The 21,893-nt window shown below is 39.2% G+C and overlaps 1 protein-coding gene across 5 annotated transcripts in view; it reads right to left on the reverse strand.

Moving 5' to 3' along the window:
- PRELID2 (PRELI domain containing 2) overlaps nt 1-21,893 on the reverse strand; it is a 197,627-nt gene that overhangs the window by 124,871 nt on the left and 50,863 nt on the right. For all 5 annotated transcript variants that reach the window (XM_049873978.1, XM_049873977.1, XM_049873981.1 and 2 more), the window contains one exon: nt 20,330-20,435. In XM_049873978.1, coding sequence (XP_049729935.1) covers nt 20,330-20,435 — 106 coding nt within the window. The remainder of the gene's footprint in view (nt 1-20,329; nt 20,436-21,893) is intronic.

Genomic DNA, 21,893 nt, shown 5'->3' on the forward strand with positions numbered 1-21,893 from the left:
TGAAAATACCTGTTGTAACACTGGGTACATAACAGGTGCTTTTTCTCCCCATCCTGATTGCTTATGTTCCAAAAGCTTGATAAATCATATTATTTTAGTCCTGCCACCAAACAAAAAGGAATCATTCCTAGTACACGAATCAATATTTAATCACATCTACAAATTATTCTAAACACATTGCTTTTCATGTAGGAATATCCTAATGGAATGTATGACTTCAATATAACTTTCCCATAGTGGTTAATGAACTCTCGAGTAAGATTCATTCCATTTTGATAAGTAACTCAAAATCTTTAGGTGTACTGCAGAACATTAAACTGATATAATAACTCAGACGACTTTGCTTCACATTATAAAGCTTTCTCTCTCCTTAAGGAGAATATTTAATTCTCATAGTTTATAAAGAAGAAGAATATAGCCCAAAATAATAACGTCAAGACATTAAAAAGGACCTGATATTATCTAGTCCAGATAGGCAGTCCTCAGCAAAGGAATGAAAGTGGCCTATCTGATTTAGAGAGATGTCATGATGAAATATCAAAAAGAAAGATCACTAAGCCATTTCCATGGTGCCAATTTTCAAATAAACCCTGGCCTAACATGACCATTTTAGTAGCTGAAAAGCAGTGACAATGTGGTCATCGGTATTTTTCTGTTTCATAACATTACTTCTCCAACCCCAACGTGTCTCATTTAGTCTATTTTCATTTTGAAATTGAAAACATGTGACCTGTATATAATTTTATTTTTGCCTGACTTGGACTTCATGCAAAATCATTTGCTCACCACTGATCGAGGTCAGCTTTCCACCCAATGCCACAACCCATCCATGACATTTCTCACAACCAATCATCTATTGCCTGCTTAGAAACCTGTTTTGAGGAACAGGCAGATGCTGCTCTTGTTAGCTGATATCAAGTTGGCCCTTTACTCATGGCAATCTCATGTACGAAGGAATATAATACTGCCTGGTCCAGTGCCATCCCCATGGTTGGTTGAGAATCAGATCATTGTAATCCATAAGGTTTCCATTGGTCGATTTTTAGAAGCAGATTGCCAGGCCTTTTTTCCTAGTCTGTCTTAGTCTGGAAGCTCCAGTGAAACCTGTTCAGCATCATAACAGTATCAAGCTTCTACTCTCAACTGACAGACAGGTGGTGGCGTGCCTGAGGTGCACCGGCCAGGGACTGAACCCAGGTAATGTATTTAATGTACTCAGCATGATTCCTGGTGCACAGAAAGTGCTCAGTAAATATTACCTGTTATTTTCATCTTTCCTATCACCCCTAGATGGGGTAAGAAGTTCCTAGACTTTTAAAAATGTTTTTAAAAGGCAAAAGATTAAGACATAAAGAAGTCTTAACATCTTTTGGTGAAATAATGTAATCATTTATTCATGTGTTCATTAATTCAATAAATATTCATTAAGTACTATGTGCTGGAAGCTGGGGATCAAGTGGAGAGCCCCACACAGAAGCTAGCCACTTAGTAAGGGAGACAAAGAATGCATTCAAAGGATCATAAAAATAGCCACATACAATAAGAGTGCTTCAGGGGAACTTTTCTAAGGTTATGATGCAAGATATGAAAGAGACTACATATCAAGGTATTTCACATGGTCTCATTCACAATGGCAAAAACTTGCAAATAACCTCAATGCTCAATACTAAAGAAACAGTGAAATAAATTACTATGTAACTACTTAATGAAATATTATGCAGTCGTTAAAATGATGGCTTTGAAGTTTATGTAGTTACTATGAAAGGTATTTGGGATAAAATATTACTTGGAAAAAGCAAGACATAAAATTGTACTGTAATTATGACTGTTTAAAATCTGCCATCAAAAGGACTGGAAATACACCAATTTGGTCATTATAGTTGAGTTAGAATGCAACAATAACAATGGTCATTTATGGTGCATTTATTGTGTGCCAAGGTATTTGAAGCACTTGTTTTTACACTATCTCATTCAATTCTCATACTCAAAGTATAGGTGCTATTATTCACATTTCACCCAGACAGAGGTTAGGTTAGTGCATAGTCTCTGAGGGAGGACGGATGCAGCAATCTAAACCCAGGCAGGACCGACCCCAAAGACAGACTCATCATAACCACTAACCATCTGTCTATAATGTCATAATGGGAAAAATAAGCTTGTGCTTATCACTTTCTTGCATTTTTCTTTTCAAATAGTGACAATAATAACAACTGATCATTTACTGCGTGCCAAGTCCTGTCCTAAGCATTTTATTTATATTAACTCATTTACTTCTCACAAGAACACTGCAAAGTAGGTTCCAACATTATTCTCACTTTACGGATGTGGAAAGTGAGACCCAGAAAATGAGGTGCTCACCCAAGCTCACACCGCTGGGTATTTTGCTGATTTCAAAGGGAGCTAGGGCAAACGAACAAAGATGGCTCTGCTAGAAGTATAATTTAAAATATTCATGTCCAAAAGAGTCTTTTCTGGGAGAAGTGCAACAATTTTTATCATAAAAATATTCCTAACATATCAAGAAGTGCAGAGAATTAAAAAAAAAAAAAAAAAGTTAATGTCTTTAAAGTCTGCATCCCCAGCAAAAGCCACTGATCAAGAAAATTTTTAATTATAGCTTTTAAATTCTTCTTAAACTGGGTATCATTATGAAAGGAGTTAATTAACTCTTTAAAAGCCACTGTTTTCCTTTACTAAGGAAATTCAGAGAAAAATAGAAAAAACAGGTTAGCCAGAACCTAAAAAAGCTGGCCAAGGAATAAGGGATCCAATACCAGGCAGCAAATTGGAATCTGAGAAATTGGAAGTGACAAAAAAAAAAAAAAAAGTCAATCCAACAAGCCTGGGCTCACTGGAAGCGATGCTTCCTTCTTTGCCTAACCACAGGCACATACCCCAGCCTCTTCCCCATCACCTCCCTGGGGCTCTGCCTATTCCCCAAAGCCCCGCAAAGGGTGGACACAATCAAAGAGGTCCTTCAGCAGGAGACAAGATTCCACCATAGAGTGAAGAGTCAGAATAAGAAATCACCACAGTCAGAGGGAGGAAGAAGGATCAAGGGGAACAGCTGGGCACCTCAGCTCAAGGAGCATTTAATTAGCATGCTTCAGGGCTTAAGCACACAAATGAAGTTTAATGATTGGATGTACCTTTAAGAAATGAAAGGACATTCACAATTCAAGTTACACTGCCCTGCATTCTATATTAACCCCTGACCTGAGGTGCCTGAATGACAATTTCCTGGCTTTACTGGTCAAACTAAGAGTCTTAATTTAGCACAAAGAGCCTAGCTGAATTCTCAGCCCAGTCCTACGAGGGCTGATACCTGTGACCTACAACATATATTGCACTTCAAATTCTCTTAGTGCATACCGTCCGCAGACGCATCCCTTATTTTTCTGGTATTCCAATGCAGCCTGGCCAAAGCCATTTCAGCTTTCAATTCTGTGCCTGCTTTACAAGGTGTGTGAAGATTTATGGTGGCCACGAATTCCTATTTCCTCATTGTCTTTGAATTTAGCACAACACAGTGAGAAAGCAGCTCAGAAAACTAACACATTGGTGGGAAATTCCATCCAGAATAATAGGCAGAACACCTCTCCCAAATCTCCAAAGATCCCTCTTTGCGGGTAGGATAAGAGGGCCATTAAGTAAGCAAGTATCACCGTAGGTGCTATGAAGGCAAGGACGTTCTCTCTGTAATGAATGAGTATTGACTTCAAGGTCATGTGTACAACCAATGCTGATGGGGAGAAGTCAGGTTCTTGTCTCATCTCCTCACCCAGCCTCACTGGGGGAAAGGATTCCATCCTATAGGTCACAGAATCAAGGCACAGGGCAGTTAAGAGGGTGGGCTCTGAAGTCAAACCACTTGAACTCAAACTTCAGGCCTGCCATTTATAAGCTGATGACCTTGTGCAAGTAACTTAACCTCTGTGTTCCCTCTGTTTCCTCATCTATAAAATGGATAAGTGGGAATAGCAGCAGACTCTACCTCAGAGGGTTATTGGGAGGACTAAACGTTCACAAAACAATACAGAGCTTAGTTCACAGTAAATGTTCAATAAATTACAGCTATTATATCTGTTTTTCTCCAAAGTTTCCAAAACAGTCCCTGTTTAAAAGAGGCATGGATTAAGAACAGGCCAACATATCCCTTCCTCAGCAACAATACCTCGAAGACCTACAGGCCTTTGTAATATGAAGCTTAACTCAAGTGAATATAAGATGAAACTGTAACAACCATACCACAGGCTTACCACTTCCTCTTGCGAACCAGTATTTCATAAAAGCATGTTTCTTCTTTTTATACATGTCATTAAAAGTGCCACTCCAGCCTTTGACCACCCACTTGCTATGTGAATGACCTCCAATGCTCTTGGATCTCTACTTCGCTTAAACTCCTGAATTTTTATGCAGACTTAAGGAATATTTATTTGTCAGACAAATAAAAATATCTTGATGTTTAGAGATTGGGGAAAAGAGGGGGATAAAAAGATCTTTCAACGTCAGAGCTGAAAGTGAGGTAACTAGTGAAGGTCAGAGCAACTAGTCCGAGTAATGTGGCCATTAAAGAACAGCAAAGATACAGCCGGGGCCTAAGGCTCCTGACCTTGGTCCACGAACCCCTCATTGCTGTGTGCAGACACGCATTATGGTCACTACACAAATAACGACTTCAACACATCTGCAGCTCAAGAAACCACTTTCTGTCATTTCAGACAAGAGCTTAACCTCCCAGGTTTCATCTACTTTCATAGAAGGCAATGTCCCAGAATTTCAGTGAGCTGATTTAAGGGATTCCCAAAAGCTTTACCACTGAGCAAAGTCTATCACAGCGGGGATGAATTCAAATGAGCCATTGAGGGATTTGGGATTCCTAAGCCTAACAGTCAAGGTAATGGCACTGCTTTAAACTCAGGGGAAGGAACAAAAACTACACCACTTGCAGAATACCAGTACTCATTTTCACAAAGATGTTTTCACTACAAAGGCTAGATTTCGTGGGACTACAACTCTAGGGATGATGGAAAGAAGAGCAGGGCTGATGACGAAGGAGGTATGTAAGAAGACATCAGTTATTATCATTTAACTGATAAAGAAATAAGTTAAAAATCCGAATTCTTAGTAATATTCTCTTGATATCTAATAAACAAATATCAACCAAATCAATCTATTTGAACACTCAAGAATGGAAAGGGCTTAAAAAGTACTATCCACCAATAAAGACAAATGTAGAACTGGGAAATAAACTCTCTGGGACTAGAGGGAGAGAATATATCTCATCACTTCCTTTAAGTGGTTCAAGTGATACAAAGAATCTTGAAAGAATTCACATAAATAACAAGCAGAAAACACAAGTTTCCGATATAAACTCCGCATACTGTTACGTTGGTGTTCTTATGCCATACTTTTGACTTTTCTATATTCTTTTGAATGATGGTATGATCTGCCTTTTTATTCTATCTATGAATTATTGGGTTTTGAAATGCCCGCTCTTTTTTAGGGTTGTGACTACCCATGCATGCATGTCTACTACATATTCAGCTCACAGAGAAGGAATTGAGCATCTCACAGCAACAAGTCCAAGGCAACACAATTAAAAAGCTTGGAGAGGGACCGAGATCAAACAGTTAATGACAAAATCATTAACTTTGAATCATCTGTCTTCAGAGCAGGAATCAGACAACAGGAGCTAAAAATTTCATTTCTCCTTCACAAAAATCCTATAAGGTGAGAATAAACAGCCCTACTTTCCTAATGACAAATGGGAGCTCTAAGAGGTTAAGTCATTCATCTGAGGCATACATCAGAAAAAAAATCATAATGCCCAGTGCCAGCTAGTGGTGGAAGCTATAAATCAACCTAATACTTTTGGAAGAAAATTTGGCAGTAAGTATCAAAGGTCTTAAAAATGTGCATACTCTTTAACCTAGGAAGCAACCATAAATGTACACAAGGACTTATATTTGAGAATTTACCACAATGTTATTTATAATTGTGAAAAAATAGAAACCAATAATAACAGGTTTTATGCTGATGGAATATTATTCAGGCATCAAAATCATGTTTTTAAGGAATATGGAATGACACAGAAAAAAGGTTCGCAGTATAAATGAAAAAGTCAGACCACATAATATGTATAGAATAATCCTGATTTTGTTTTTAACCACCTCATACATACACATACGTATGCAAACTCACACATAAATACATGGAAAGATCTATACCAAAATGTTACATGTGGATATACTGAGTATTATAATTATGGATGACTCGTGTTTTCTTCATTGTGCTTTATCAAAATTTGATAAATTCATTATCAGTTTATCAAAAATTGATAATGAATACTAAATACATATGTAATTTGAAAAAGATACAAAAAAATTATAAACTGTAACAATACATACTTGACCTATACTGCTGCATATCTAAAATTTTTGTTGAGGTGAGTATTTAAAAAGCTATCTATTTATAAAAATATACTTCTTAACAGAGAACTCTTTTTTATAATTTTTTTGTGTTTTAGGTGAAAGTTTACTATGCAAATTAGTTTCTCTCATTCAAAAATGTATATACGGATTATTTTGTGACATTGGTTGCAATCCCCATAATGCGTTAGCTCTCTCCCCCTCTCATTTTCCACCCTGGGTTCTCCGTGTCCATTCGCCCAGTTTTCTTCTCCCTTCCCGCCTTTTTATCTTTGCTTTTGGGCAGATGTTGCCCATTTGGTCTCATGTACTTGATTAAATTAAGACGCACGTTCCTCACGTGTATTGTTTGTTTTCTAGGCCTGCCTAATCTTTGGCTGAAAGGCAGACTTTGAGAGTGGCTTCAGTTCTGAGTTAGCAGGGTGTCAGGGGGCCATAGTCTCAGGGGTTCCTCCAGACTCCATCAGATCAGTAAGTCTGGTCTTTTTTAGTGAATTTTAATTTTGTTCTACATTTTTCTCCTGTTCTGCCCAGGACCTTCTATTGTGATCCCTGTCAGAGTGGTCAGTGGTGGTAGACGGGCACCATTTAGTTCTTCTGGGCTCAGGCTCGGGGAGGCTGTGATTCATGTGGTCCATTAGTCCTTTGGACTCGTATTTTCCTTGTGTCTTTGGTTTTCTTTATTCTCCTTTGATTTAAATGTGACGGGACCAATAGATGTATCTTAGATGGCCACTCACAAGCTTTTAAGACCCCAGATGCTACTCACCAAAGTAGGATATAGAATATTTTCTTTATGAACTTTTATGCCAACTGACCTAGATGTCCCCCAAGGCCATGGTGCCCAGCTCTTCGCCCCAGTAACTCGGTCCCTCGAGGTGTTTAGATGTGTCCAGAAAGTTTCTATAACTTGCCTTGGTCTAGCTGTGCTGCCTTCCCCTATATTGTTTGCTGTCTTTCCCTTCACCAAAGTTAACTTGTCTACTATCTAGTTAATGATTTCCCCTCCCTGCCCCTCCCCTCCCTCGTAACCATCAAAGATTTTTTTTCTTTAACAAAGAACTCTTAATGCTAATAATTACTAAGGTTTTTCTATGTGTGAGGCATGTTTTATGTATGTAATCTCACTTAATCCTTAAAGTAACCCGATGAAGTAGGACTACTATCACTGCATTTTAGAGACTAAGGAAATTAAGGGTCTAAGAGGTGAAGTAAGAAAACCAGATCATGGGTCAAGAAGCCTTTCTCTAAAACTTTACATTCACTCCCTGTGTTAAACATACAACTAAAACCTTGTTTCATACTGAACATTTCTAAAGGCTGAACATATCATGCTTTTGTTTCAGGAGTTGATACTTGGTATCTAATTGTCAGGATGTCTATAATTGGCCTTAACATATTTCAGCTCAGGCAGTTCATGTTATACTCCAGGTATTGTCACAGTTGCCTCATTGTAGGCTTCCACTCCAGGGGTTGTTTGTGTGCACTCTAGTCAGCAACCTCATTCTCCAGAGACTTCAGTTATCTTTACCCTTGAAAAACACCAGACAAAAAAAAAAACACCAGAGACTTTGATAATTATCATGATTGTTCAACTGTGATTTTCACTGGTGAAATTAGTGACTTGTTAACTAGCATAATGCAGGTTAGAAATGGACTGTCTTTTTTAAGGGGATTAAGCCCTTGGATAGTGCACACAGTTAAGTGCTCAAGTACTAACCCAAAGGTTGGCAGCTTGAGCCCACCCAGAGGCACCTTGGAAGAGAGGCCTGGAGATCTGCTTCCAAAAGGTCACAGCCTTGAAAACCCTGTGGAGAAGTTTTACTCCGCACATATGGGGTTGTCATCAGTCAGAATCGACTTACGGCAACTAACAAGAAGAGTATGTGGGGATTAGCTCAAAACTTTAGAGATACACCCATCCTTGCATGATCAGGGTGTAAGACTCTCTAGCAAGCCCCTCACCTTCAAATTTTAGGGATGGGACCCATAGTTTACACTTAAATGGTCCCACATCCAGCTCTGAGTAAGAGGATCCTGGTTGCCTGGTGCTATCCGTAAAATAGCTAAATCCTACCTTTGAAATATTGTCAGCTCTGCCTTTAGTGAACTGTGCATGCAATTCATGGTCAGAGCACCCAAAAGGGCAGAGATTTAATCACACTTACAGAACACACTGAGTAAACTATTTGTGCCTAAACTTACTGCTGTCGAGTTGATTCCGACTCATAGCAACCCTATGGGACACAACGGAACTGCCCCATAGGGCTTCCAAGGAGCACCTGGTGGATTTGAACTGCCATAACTCTTAATCATTACACCATCAGCATTTCCATTTGTGCCTATGTGCATATAAAAAAATTAATAGATGAAAAAATTGGGGAATGAATGAAGGTGATGGTTGAACAACACGATGAACATAATGTCATTTAACTGTACCTATGAAAATTGTTGAAATGGCAAATGTTTCATTATATACATATTTACCACAATAAAAAAAGAATTAATAAATATCTAAATATGTGGCATAATTTCTTTATATGCCAGTGGTGAGGTTATGGGATGTGATTGACCCTTAAAAAAAATCCAAACCCTTTGCCGTTGAGTCCATTCCAACTCATAGCAACCCTATAGGACAGAGTAGAACTGCCCCATAGGACTTCCAAGGAGCAGCTGGTGGATTTGAACTGCCAACCTTTTCGTTAGCAGCTAATCTCTTAACTGCTGCACCACCAGGGCTCCTATTAACCCTTAAAAAAAAAAATCCATTGCCATCAAGTTAATTCAATTCCCAATATGTACCAAAAAGAACTGGACAGTTGTGCATACAACTTGGCATACAAATTGGCTCAGGTGGGCATTGTATGGAGCTTGTGACAGGACTTCCAATGATCCCCACCTCTGATTTTTATGCCCTTCTGTTATCCCCTTTAAGGAGCCTGGTGGCCCCGTGGTTAAATGCCCAGTTGCTAACCAAAAGTTCAGCAGTTTGAACCCAGCAACCACTCTGTGGGAGAAAGATGTGGTAGTGTGCTTCTATAAAGATTAAACCAAACCAAACCAGACTCACTGCTGTCGAGTCAATTCCGACCTTTTGGTTAGCAGCCATAGTTTGTCGTAGCTCTTAACCACTGTGCCACTAGGGCTCATCGGTAAAAATTACACCACTGGAAGCCCTATAGGGCAGTTCGACTCTGCCCTATAGGGTCGCTACAAGTTGGAATCAACTTAACAGCAACAGATATGGATTTCGTGTGGTAATCCCCTTCCTTTGACTGTAGGCTGGATCTAGTGACTCGTTAGTGAATAGAATATAGAAAAGATGAAGAGGTGTCACTTCTGTGATTAAGGTACAAAAGGCTTCCACATGCTAGCACTCTTGTCCTCTTGCTTGCTGCCATGTTGTAAGACACTCTATGGAGAGGCCCATACAGCAAGGAGCCAAGGGAAGTTGGATGAATTCTACCAGCAACTCTGTGAGCAGGTATGGAATAGAATACAATCCACTGAGCCTTCAGATGAGACCTCAGCCCCAGCCAACACTTTGATTGCAGCCACGCGAGACTCTGAAGCAGGGGACCCAAATAAACTGTGCTTGGACTCCTGACCCACAGAAACTGAGACAGAATAAATGTGTGTTGCTTTAAGCTGCTAATTCCAGGATAATTTATAACACAGCAAGAGATAAATAATGCAAAAAATGATGCACCCAAACAGTAGATAAAACCAAAAAAACCAAACCCAGTGCCGTCTAGTCGATTCCGACTCACAGCCACCCTATAGGACGGAGTAGAACTGCCCCAAAGAGTTTCCAAGGAGTGCCTGGTGGATTTGAACTGCCAACTCTTTGGTTAGCAGCCAAAGCTCTTAACCACTACGCCACCAGAGTTTCCATATAGATTTTTTAAATGCTCATTTGGACTACGCTTTTTTCTCCAGGCTCAAGGAATTATCTTCCACTATTAAAATGGTTATTAAAATGGATTTTACTAAGGCTAAAATAACAAGCATGCATCCGAAGAAAGCAGCATGTTCAGATCTCTTTAGCTGTGGCATGTCTAGGCCAGACCTTCTTCAAAGCAATGTTCAAATTGTTTGACTTCCCCACATTGTTTCAGCGACAAATATTTCACAGGCTGTTGAATTCAATCTCTCTCTGCTTCAGCCTCCCTATCAACACAATAAGAATAATATGGAACTAATAATGGGGCCTTGCCAGGAAAGTGGCTGAAATAACAAATTATTTTATCACACATTGAAAATGTATTTCACAAACTACAAAAAAAAAAAAACTACCTCTATGCAAATGCATAATGAGAGCTCTGCATTTCTGCAGCATTTCTAGTCATCTCTAAGCACTAAGACAAACTGGGCTAAAAAAGAACTCACATGACAAGATTATCATCACCCGTATTATCTCCTGAGGCTCCTCAGAAAAGCAAAATATAAGAATTTGCAAGCAACCATGCAGGGGTTCACCAAAGAAGGTCTTTAGATTTTGGTTTAGAATTTTTGTGGGTTTTTGAGAGGGGAAGAGCTGGGAATTGTTTTGTTTTGCTTTGGAGGGGCACAGGCAGGGGCTCAAAAGATGTTGTTGTTGTTTCTAGGTGCCCTCAACTTGGTTCTGACTCATAGCAACCCTTCGTACCACAGAAGGAAACACTGCCCTCTTTTGTGCCATGCCCACAATCGTTACGCTTGAGCCCATTGTGGCAGTCACTGTGTCAATTCATCTCTTTGAGGGTCTTCCTTTTTTCAGCTGACCCTGTACTTTACCAAGTATGATGTCCCTCTCCAAAGACCAATCCCTCCTGACTATGTGCCCAAAGTATCTAAGGCGCAGTCTCACCATCCTTGCTTCCAAGGAGCATTCTGGTTGTACTTCTTTCAAGACGAATCTGTTCGTTCTTTCAGCAGTCCACAGTATATTTAATATTCTTCACCAACACCATAATTCAAAGGCATCAATTCTTCTTGGGTCTTCCTTATTCATTGTCAAGCTTTCGCATGCATATGAGGCGATTGAAAATATCATGGCTTGGGTCAGGTGCACCTCAGTCTTCAAGGTGACATCTTTGCTTTTCAACACATACGTCCTTTGCATCCAATTTTCCCAATTCAATGCGTCTTTTGATTTCTTGACTGCTGCTTCCATGGATATTGATTGTGGATCCTAGTAAAATGAAACTCTTGACAAATTCAATCTTTTCTCCTTTTATCACGATGTTGCTTACTGGTCCAGTTGTGAGGATTTTTGTTTTCTTTATGTTGAGGTGTAGTCCATACTGAAGGCTGTGGTCTTCGATCTTCATCAGTAAGTGCTTTAAGTCCTCTTCACTTTCAGCAAACAAGGTTGTATCATCTGCATATGACAGATCCTCCAAACCAGATGCCCTGTTCTTCATATAGTCCAGCTTCTTGGATTATTTGCTCAGCATATAGATTGAGTAGGTATGGTGAAAGAATACAACTCTGACGCACACCTTTCCTGATTTTAAACCACACAGTATCCCCCTGTGCAACTGCCCCTTAATCTATGTACAGGTTCCTCATGAGCACAATTAAGTGTTCTGGAATTCTCATTCTTCACAATGCTATCCATAATTTGTTACGACCCACACAGTCGAATGCCTTTGCATAGTCAATAAAACACAGGTAAACATCCTTCTGGTATTTTCTGCTTTCAGCCAGGATCCATCTGACATCAGCAATAATATCCCTGGTGCCATGTCCTCTTCTGAAACTGGCCTGAATTTCTAGCAGTTCCCTGTCAATATACTACTGCTGCAGCCGCTTTTGAACGATCTTCAGCAAAATTTTGCTTGTGTGTGATATTAATGATATTGTTTGATAATTTCTGCATTCTGTTGGATCACCTTTCTTGGGAATAGGCATAAGTATGGATCTCTTCCAGTCAGTTGGCCAGGTAGCTGTCTTCCAAGTTTTTTGGCATAGATGAGTGAGCACTTCCGGTGCTTCATCCATTTGGTGAAACATCTCAATTGATACTCCGTCAATTCCTGGAGCCTTGTTTTTCCCCAATTCCTTCAGTGCAGCTTGGACTTCTTCCTTCAGTATCATTGGTTCCTAATCATATGCTACCCCTCGAAGTGGTTAAACATCGACCAATTCTTTTTGGTATAGTCATTCTGTGTATTCCTTCCATCTTCTGTTGACGCTTCCTGCATGTTTAATATTTTCCCCATAGAATCCTTCACTATTGCAATTCAAAGCCTGATTTTTTCTTCAGTTCTTTCAGCTTGAGAAATGCTGAGCGTGTTCTTCCCTTTTGGCTTTCTATCTCCAGCTCTTTGCACATGTCATTATAATACTTTACTTCTTCTTCTCAAGCTACTCTTTGAAATCTTCTGTTCAGCTCTTTTACTTCATCATTTATTCCTTTTCCTTTAGCTGCTTGACGTTCAAGAGCAAGTTTCAGGGTCTCTTCTGACACCCATTTTGGTCTTTTCTTTCTTTTCTGTCTTTTTAATGACCTCTTGCTTTCTTCATGTATGATATCCTTGATGTCGTTCCACAACTCCTCTGGTCTTCTATTCTTGAGATGATCTCTAAATTCAGGTGGATATACTCAAAGCTGTACTTTGGCTCTGGTGTACTTGTTCTGATTTTCTTCAGTTTCAACTTGAACATGCATATGAGCAATTGATGGTCTGTTTCATAGTCAGCCCCTGGTTTTGTTCTGACTGATGATATTGAGCTCTTCCATTGTTTCTTTCCACAGATGTAGTTGTTTGATTCCTGTTATTCCATCTGGCGAGGCCCATGTGTATGGTTGCAGTTTATGTTGGTCAAAAAAATGTATTTGTAATGAAGGAGTCGTTGGTCTTGCAAAATTCTATCATGTGATCTCCAGCATCGTTTCTATCACCAAGCCCCTATTTTCCAACTACCGACCCTTCTTGTTTCCAACTTTCACATTCCAATCACCAGTAATTATCAATGCATCCTGATTGCATGTTCGATCAACTTCAGACTGCAGAAGCTGGTAAAAACCTTCAATTTCTTCATCTTTGGCCTTAGTGGTTGGTGCATAAATTTGAATAATAGTCATATTAACTGGTCTTCCTTGTAGGCGTATGGGTATTATCCTAACCCTGACAGCACTGTACTTCAGGGTAGATCTTGAAATGCTCTTTTTGGTGATGAATGCAACACCATTCCTCTTCAAGTTGTCTTTCCCATTATAGTAGACCATATGATTGTCTGATTCAAAGTGGCTAATACCAGTCCATTTCAACTCACTAATGCCTAGGAAATTGATGTTAATGCATTCCATTTCATTTTTGATGATTTCCAATTTTCCTAGTTTCATACTTGGTACATTCCATTTCCGATTATTAACAGATGTTTGCAGCTGTTTCTTCTCCTTTTGAGTCATGTCACATCACCAAATGAAGGTCCAGAAAGCATGACTTAATCCATGTCATTAAGGACAACTCTACTCTGAGGAGGCAGCTCTTCCATAGTCATCTTTTGAGTGCCTTCCAACCTGGGGGGCTTGTCTTCCCGCACTACTATATCAGACGATGTTCCACTGCTATTCATAAAGTTTTCACTGGCTGATTCTTTTCAAAAGTAGACTGCTGGGTCCTTCTTCCTAAACTGTCTTAGTCTAGAAATTCAGCTGAAACCTGCCCACCATGGGTGACCCTGTTGGTATCTTAATACCTGTGGCATAGCTTCCAGCATCGCACCAACACACTAGCCCCCACCGTACGACAAACTGACAGACACATGGGGGAAAAAATAGCTGTATCTAAAGCAGTGCAGTGAAACCCATGAGAGCCAGAACCTGACAGCTGGAACTCAACGTGCCTTATGTTTCCAGATCTTGCAAGTTTTCCACCTTTGACAGGGTGCAGTCTTACCACTTTTCTATCGCTCTCTATTAATGGAAAATATTTTAGTTTTCCTTCTCTGACAGGTTTCCACCTTACACAGGTTCCAGCTTTCAGAAATTTTACTGTAAAAGGCAAGAATCCTCAACAGGGACAATATCGAAATGAGGCGAAAATTTGTTCTTGGTAGTAAAAAAATATTAACAGTTTTTTGGTATAAAGCACAAATATAATACAGCACTTAGACAGTATATCTATGGTATTAAAATTTTGCTGTGGGGGCAATTGGGAAAAAACAGTCTAAAAAGGCTCCTTCTTGTTGTTAGCTGCCATTGAGCTGGCCTGCCACTCATGACGATTCCTTGCCAATGGAACAAAACCCTGCCCAGTCCTGCTTATCCCCACAATTGGTTTTAGATTAAACCACTGTGATCCATAATTTTCATAGGCTGATTTTTAAAAGCAGATCACCAGGCCTTTCTTCCTAGTCTGTCTTAATCTGAATACTTTCCAGCCATTCAGAGGCCCTTTCAATTACCATCTTCATAGTCCTCTCATTTCTATGGCCATTCCCAGTTTTCCAGTGTAACTGAGTTTTCTGCTTCTGCATTTCTCCACTCCTCTGTCTGTATTAAACAGACACATCTCGCCCCCATGCAAGCAAGCAGTTTAAGTCCCGAGACTACCCGTGTAGACTATATGTGTTCACAGGAGTTCGAAGGGGAAAAAATAAAACAAAACATGTAACTTTATAAAGTATGGAAACCCTGGGAGTTAAGAGCTAGGCTGCTAACCAAAAGGTCGGCAGTTTGAATCCACCAGGTGCTACTTGGAAACTCTATAGGCAGTCCTATGCTGTCCTATAGGGTCGCTACGAGTCAGAGTTGACTCTACGGCAATGGGGTTTTTTTTAACATATAAAGTATGATAAAGGAACATGTATGATTTTTTTAATTCTTAAAAAAATGCAGGTATAATACAGTGCAAATAAATATGTTAATACCATATATATATATATATATATTTGACCTGTGTTCTTCCATTTACTGAGTGCTTTTTTTTTTTTCACATATATCTGTGGGAAACGCATTAAAAACCCCTATTTTATGGGTGAGTAAACTTAGCATCAGAGAATCCTAAGTCACAAAGACAATGGGAAACAGAAAGGTCAGAGGGCTCAGTCCAGAGCTGCTTGTTTCAAGGACATGCTTGTTGATTTGACTAGGAAGGGGAAAACCCTATTCTCTTGCTCACATACCTCTATTCTCAAAGGAAAGTGGGGTCCAAGTAGTGTGTGAAAAGTCACCATTTGTGTCAGAAAGTCCCTGAATTACAAATCACTTCAGAGTGGTGAAAGGAGAAGAAAAAAGCAATTGAACTAGGTCATCTCCCACCCTGCCCCCGCCCCAGGCACAGAAACACAAGTGACCTCAGCTTGGGGATCCATGTCTAGGGTCAGCTTTTTAATTTACAAACATAGAGATATAAACTTTGTGAGTGCCTAATTTTGCTTTTTCCCACCTTTACGACCACTAAAGAGCCTCAAGGATGAAGTCCTAAATTGAAAATAAAGTCACCTAAAACACTTTCACAGTGACATTCACAGGAGCTATCTATGCAGACTCAGCCAGGAAGGTTTATCAGGAAGGCAGGCCGATACCGGAAAACATTGCCACTTGGATAAAAGGTAAAAAACACTTAAGCAAGAGTGGCTCCTAAAGTTGAAAAGCTAACTAATTAATCCAAGGTTCTTTAAAAAGAAAATGGAGAGTCAGATAAGACAAAAGCTAGCCGGAAAAATATATTCTTACTTCTAAGAGTAACAAACACCATAGCGGGAATAAAGAGGAATCACTTGGTTCCTCCTTTAAAAATTTAAAGTCACTTGGTTTCCAGAATAATATTCATAAGAATATTATGGGTACCTCAATGTGCATACTATTTCCTTTCTATTCATTTTCACATGAATGTATTGAGTACTATTCAAAGTACTATGGGTTGCAGAGAACAAAGATTGAGACTATGTAATAAAACACTCCCTTTGCCATCAAAGAGCATAGACTCTACCATGGGACTATGTCAGAGAACTCTGGGAGTAGGTATCCCTCCCAACACCTCATCTCTGAGAATTGACACTCCAACCCTGATCCACGTGGTCATGGCAGATAATAAGTCATATTTGTATACCCTGACTTCCACCCTCCTGGTCGTGCTTAACCTATGTAGGGTCAATGACAGTCCCTTCCAGAGAATTTGGAAATGAAAGAAATAAGGAGACAGTCTCTTTGTTGGCCAGAGCCCTAGATAAAATGTACACTCATGTTGTGGATGGCCACATCCTACTACATAGCCTGGGGAGTGGAGAAAGCTAGATTGCAGAGAAAGAGAAGAAGAATACAGGTACTGAGTCTCTCAGACAACAGCTGAAGAAAGAACACTACTAGGTTCCAGGAAGATTTCAGTTTCCAGCCTAAACGTTTCTCCAGCCTGCCAGCCTCACCACCCCTGTACCCTTACAATGAGCTAGCCTAAAGTAGTTTCTGTTCCTGGCATCCAAAGAATCCTAAAAAATACAAGAGGAGTAAAACCACAACACAATTCATCTAATGCAGAGCAGTACTTGTGAAGTATCATGATGCAGAGTAGATAAGCATTCCACTTCATTCATCTCAGGGCTGCACAGTGAAGTGCCAAGAGACTAGACCTGATGACAAAAGAGGGGGATTTGAGCCCAGGCTCTACACTTTGCTAGTCCCTTGAGTAAGTCCATTTAGCCCACACTTAATATAATGCCTGGCACAAAGTAGGTGCTCAATATATATTTGTGAAAGGAAGGAAGGCAGATATCTTAGCCATCTAGTGCTACAATAGCAGAAATACCACAAGTGGATGGCTTTAATAAATAGAAGTTTATTCTCTCACAGTCTAGTATGCTAGAAGTCCAAATTCAGGGTGTTAGCTCTAGGGGAAGTTAGCTCTGCCAGCTCTGTAGGAAGGTCTTTTCGTCAATCTTCCTCTGGGCTAGGAACTTCTCAGCACAGGAACCTCGGGTCCAAAGGACTCACTCTGCTCCCGGTTCGGCTTTCTTGATGGTATGAGGGACCCCTGTCTTTCTGCTCATGTCTCTCTTTTATATCTCAAAAGAAATTGGCTTAAGAGACAATCTAATCTTGTAGATCTCATCAACCTAACTGCCAATAATCCATCTCATTAACATCATAGTTATAGGATTTACTACACGTAGGGAAATCACACCAGATGGCCAAATGGTGGACAATTATGTGCACTATACTGGGAATCATGGCCTAACCAAATTGGTACACTATTTTGGGGGGACACAACTCAATCCATGACAGCTAGAAAGCAGCCATCCATATACTTGGTGCACTTAACCTCTTCAAGCCATTTTTCATCAATACACTAGGAGTAATAACATCCACTTTATGCATCTCACAGGATCAGAATGCATACAACCACCATACGGTTAAAAGTTAGATTGATGGACAGGTCAAATATACAGCCACTCAGGTTAGTCAAACAGTGATTATCTAAAGCAGGGATTGGCAAACTGCAGCGCATAGGCCAAATCCAGCCCTCTACCTGTTTTTATATGACCCTAGAGCTAGGAACAGTTTTCACAAAGGAACATTTGCCATTAATTTGATAATAGGGGGTACTAACTTTGAGCCCGAATGCAGCTAAACGTTATCCCTCCTCGAAAAAGAATGTAATTCTTCCGATTCATAGACCTATATTACATGAAATTATATTCAAATGTTATTACATTTTTAACGTTGTCAATGAAATATTTACAGAAACTCTTTTTCTCTCTCATTTTATAAGTACCTATCTAATATCCTTGATTTTGCCTCTTGCCCTAAAATATTTACTATCTGACCCTTTACAGAAAAAATTTACCAATCCTGATCTAAAGGGTGCATAAGAAGTCAGCTAAATCAGGGACACAGCAACAAAATTATTTTTCTCATTAGTCCCATTATTATTAGTGTAGTATTATTCTTCAGCACATGGGGGTTTTTACAAATGCATGTATTGCGATACAGCAGAATAACCTGCAGTGATGTGAGTGAAAGTCACATCAAACCTTCTGGAAGCTCAACTACCCCCCTCAACACCAGATATAAATAGACAGGAGCAGTTCTGCATGTAGACCAGGTTGTGTACACTCCAAAGACCACCTTATCTGGGGCAGGGCAGGATGTCTATGGAGAATGAAACAGTACTGAATACTCGTTGCTCACCCTCAGCCTCCCAGGCTAACACATCCTGGTCTGGGTTCATTCCCAAACCTAGATCTGCAAAACTAGAACAAGGGTCCACTACCCAGAAATCACAACAGTGGTTCTTTAGACCACCAATAAGCCTATCTAGCAACAAGATAACGTGTACATAAACCCTAGAAATTAGTGATTATAATCAACAATAATAATAATAACAACACTTTCTGAGTACCTGCTGTATACCCAGCACTGTACTGAGCATACAAAGGTGTATAAGACAAGGACCTTGTCCCAAAGGAGTTTTGGAAATCATGCTGTGAAGTCATGAAAATAAGATATATTTATCTAAAAACTGAATAACAGTACAACCTGATATTGACTAAGTACTAAATGAAGAGTGTAAAGCAGAGTTTTTCAAACCTACTCTTAACTCACTGTTTTTTCTTAAAAAAAAAAAAAAAAACTCATGTGGAAAGCCACATAAAATAGATTAAATAGATCAAAAAAAGAGCGTCTCTATCTAAAGTAGGATCCAAAAGACATTAGAGTTCCAACGCAGGTCCTACAAGCACAGTTTGAAAAACAGAGGAATGGACAATCAGGATCCGCAGGTGTCCAGGAGGAAAAGAGAGGGTGGTGGGCAGGAAGAACTCGGGAGATTTCATGGAAGAGGCGGCAAGATTTGGACAGACGAAAAAGAAAAAAGGAGAATGGTGCTGATTCGGGGGCTAATCATGTGGGAATAACAGCAGAGAGCTCTGTGAGGTACAGTTGGAGATGGGCATGGGCCAGGCAGAGGCCTGGAGGGCTCATGTCAGGAAGGAGTGGACAGAGGGGGTTGGTATGTGAAAACCTAGCTTTGATAATATGTCCGGTTTGGGATCTCCCAGGTAATTTCAAATCTCACTATAATCACAAAAATCAAAATAAAATTTCAGAACAAGAACTTTTTGGAATTAATGGTTTTATTCTTCATTAACATAGTAACATAACCAGACTATAGAAAATTTGGTAAGTGAGGAAAAGGAAAGAGAAGGGAAAGGTAAGGTTATCACTGTTACCCAGATAGAATCACTATTAGCATTTTCACCTATTGCCTCTGTGCATTCCGTGTGTGTGTGTGTGTGTGCTTTGTGTATTTTTCTCTGACAGCACCGTGATAGTCATGCTATTTTCATATAGTTTGTTCATAACATTTACAAACACTATAGGATGGAGGTTAAGAACACAAGCTCTGAAGCCCTACAGATATGGACTTAAACCACTTAAGCCACATACGGGCTCAGCCACTTACTAGCTATGTCAGCTTGGGCAAATTAGTTAAGCTCTCTGCATCTTCATCATCTACATCAGAACAAGAATAGATTTGCTGAGATTTATGAGGATTAAATAAAATAATAAATATAAACTCTTTAAACAGTGAGTAGCACATAGTAAGCAATCAGTAAATACTAGCTACTATTGTCTTTTATATTAAATAGTTGTTACCATATTGCATGTACCAGAAATCCAGTTTTTCATTCTGATTATTTCTCTTAATCAGACCATATGTATTCTCCATGTTATCACATAGTCTTCATTAACATATTTTTAACTTAATGGGCCTCGAATGGTCCTTTACTTTGATTTGCATTTATGTAATAATTAGTGAGGGTAATTACTTTTGCTATGAGTTTTATATTTGTTCATTGACTGTATTTTTTCCTCATTATTTCTGTTCATAATGATGTGAATAATCGGATTGGAATTTCCATGGTTCTTTAAAATTAATGTTGGTTTGAAGTGGAAAAAGGCTTACCTTCTGTGCACCCTGTTTTAAGAATGTGCTAGCAAAAGTTTCCAAAAGGTAGTTGAGAAATCCAACCCCAGTAACTGAAATCCTGCCTCTTTGAATGAACTCTGTCCTACAAAAGAGGAAAACAGAAAAAAAAAAAAAACACACATCTCTGATATCACTCTGTTTTTATATGTAAGCTACATTTTCAGAAGCATAATTACCACTTATAATCAACACAAAAAAAGTTCCATAATAATTCAATAATTGCCTATTACAACAAAAGGTTTTATCACAGAAAGAGATTTACAGTCAATATAATATAAGCAAAGTGTTATTCAAATTAAACAATATTCATTTCATGTTGCAAAAATGCCTTTTGAAATTGAGTCTGATACAATGATCAGCTGAATGACCTTGGAGAAGTGACTGAGCCTCTTTGTACCTCAGTTTCCTCACATACAAAATGGGAATGGTCATAGCACCTTCCTTTTACAATTGTTGAGAGAAGTAAATGAATTAACACATGTAAAGTATTTTCAGCGGTTCCTGACACAAAATGAGTATTCATTAAATGTATACGCTTGATGGAAATTTGACAACTCATATTGGCGATGGTTGTACAACACGATTAATGTATTCATGTCACTGAATTACACACATGAACAGTGTAAAATTAGCAAATGTTGTGATATATATATATATATTTACAACAACAAAAAAGAGAAAAAAAAATGCTAGCCATTATTACTAAAGACAGAGATAGGACAGACAGAGAAACACACAGACACGGGGACTGGAAACTAGAAGCCTGAAATGATTTCTTTAATCCTTGATTGGAGAGGGGTGGTGAGACAAATTACATATGTTGCAGCCCCATCTACCAATATTAATTAACAAATGAATGAACAAGGCAAAGCTAAGTGTAATCTAACTCTCTCCATTTCATAAATGAGAGAGCTGGATTACACTTAGCTTTGCCTCATTCATTCATTTGTTCAACACACAAATGCACATACAGAAGATGGGGCACCCATCCTCTTTCACATAGAGATATAGAAAAGCAATATGGGAAATGTTTTCTTTAATAAGTATTTTTGATTGCAAAAGAAATTTAGTATTAGTTAATAGTTCATTTCCATCCTTCATTCAACAAATGCTCATTGAACTCATCAAGTGCAGGCACTATGTTGAAAATGGAGGGTAGGAAGTTGTCTAAGCGCTGTACTGGGTACTGGAGGACCACAGTGAAGGAGATGGTCTCCATCCTCCAAGGATCTAACTCACCAGGGGGACAGAGGAGTGGGGGAGTATCATATCAGCAAAAGAAGACAATAAGTCCACATCCCTCCAGAGGAAAATGACAAGATCCCAGGAAGGAGGCATGAAGGAGTAGGGAGTCTTGAGTTATTTGAAAATGCCTGTTCATAGTAAGGGGCTTGACAAATTTTTCCATAGGAATGACCAGAACATAAGATGCCCATGAGTTGCTAGGAGATAAAGTTGGTGGTTAACTGGAGACCAATCACAAAAATCTTCTCAGGCTGAGGAGTTTAGACTTTATCCTGAAGCAAAAAGGGACTTCTCT

The sequence above is a fragment of the Elephas maximus genome, chromosome 2 (assembly GCF_024166365.1).
Source record: "Elephas maximus indicus isolate mEleMax1 chromosome 2, mEleMax1 primary haplotype, whole genome shotgun sequence".
Lineage (NCBI taxonomy): Eukaryota > Metazoa > Chordata > Mammalia > Proboscidea > Elephantidae > Elephas > Elephas maximus.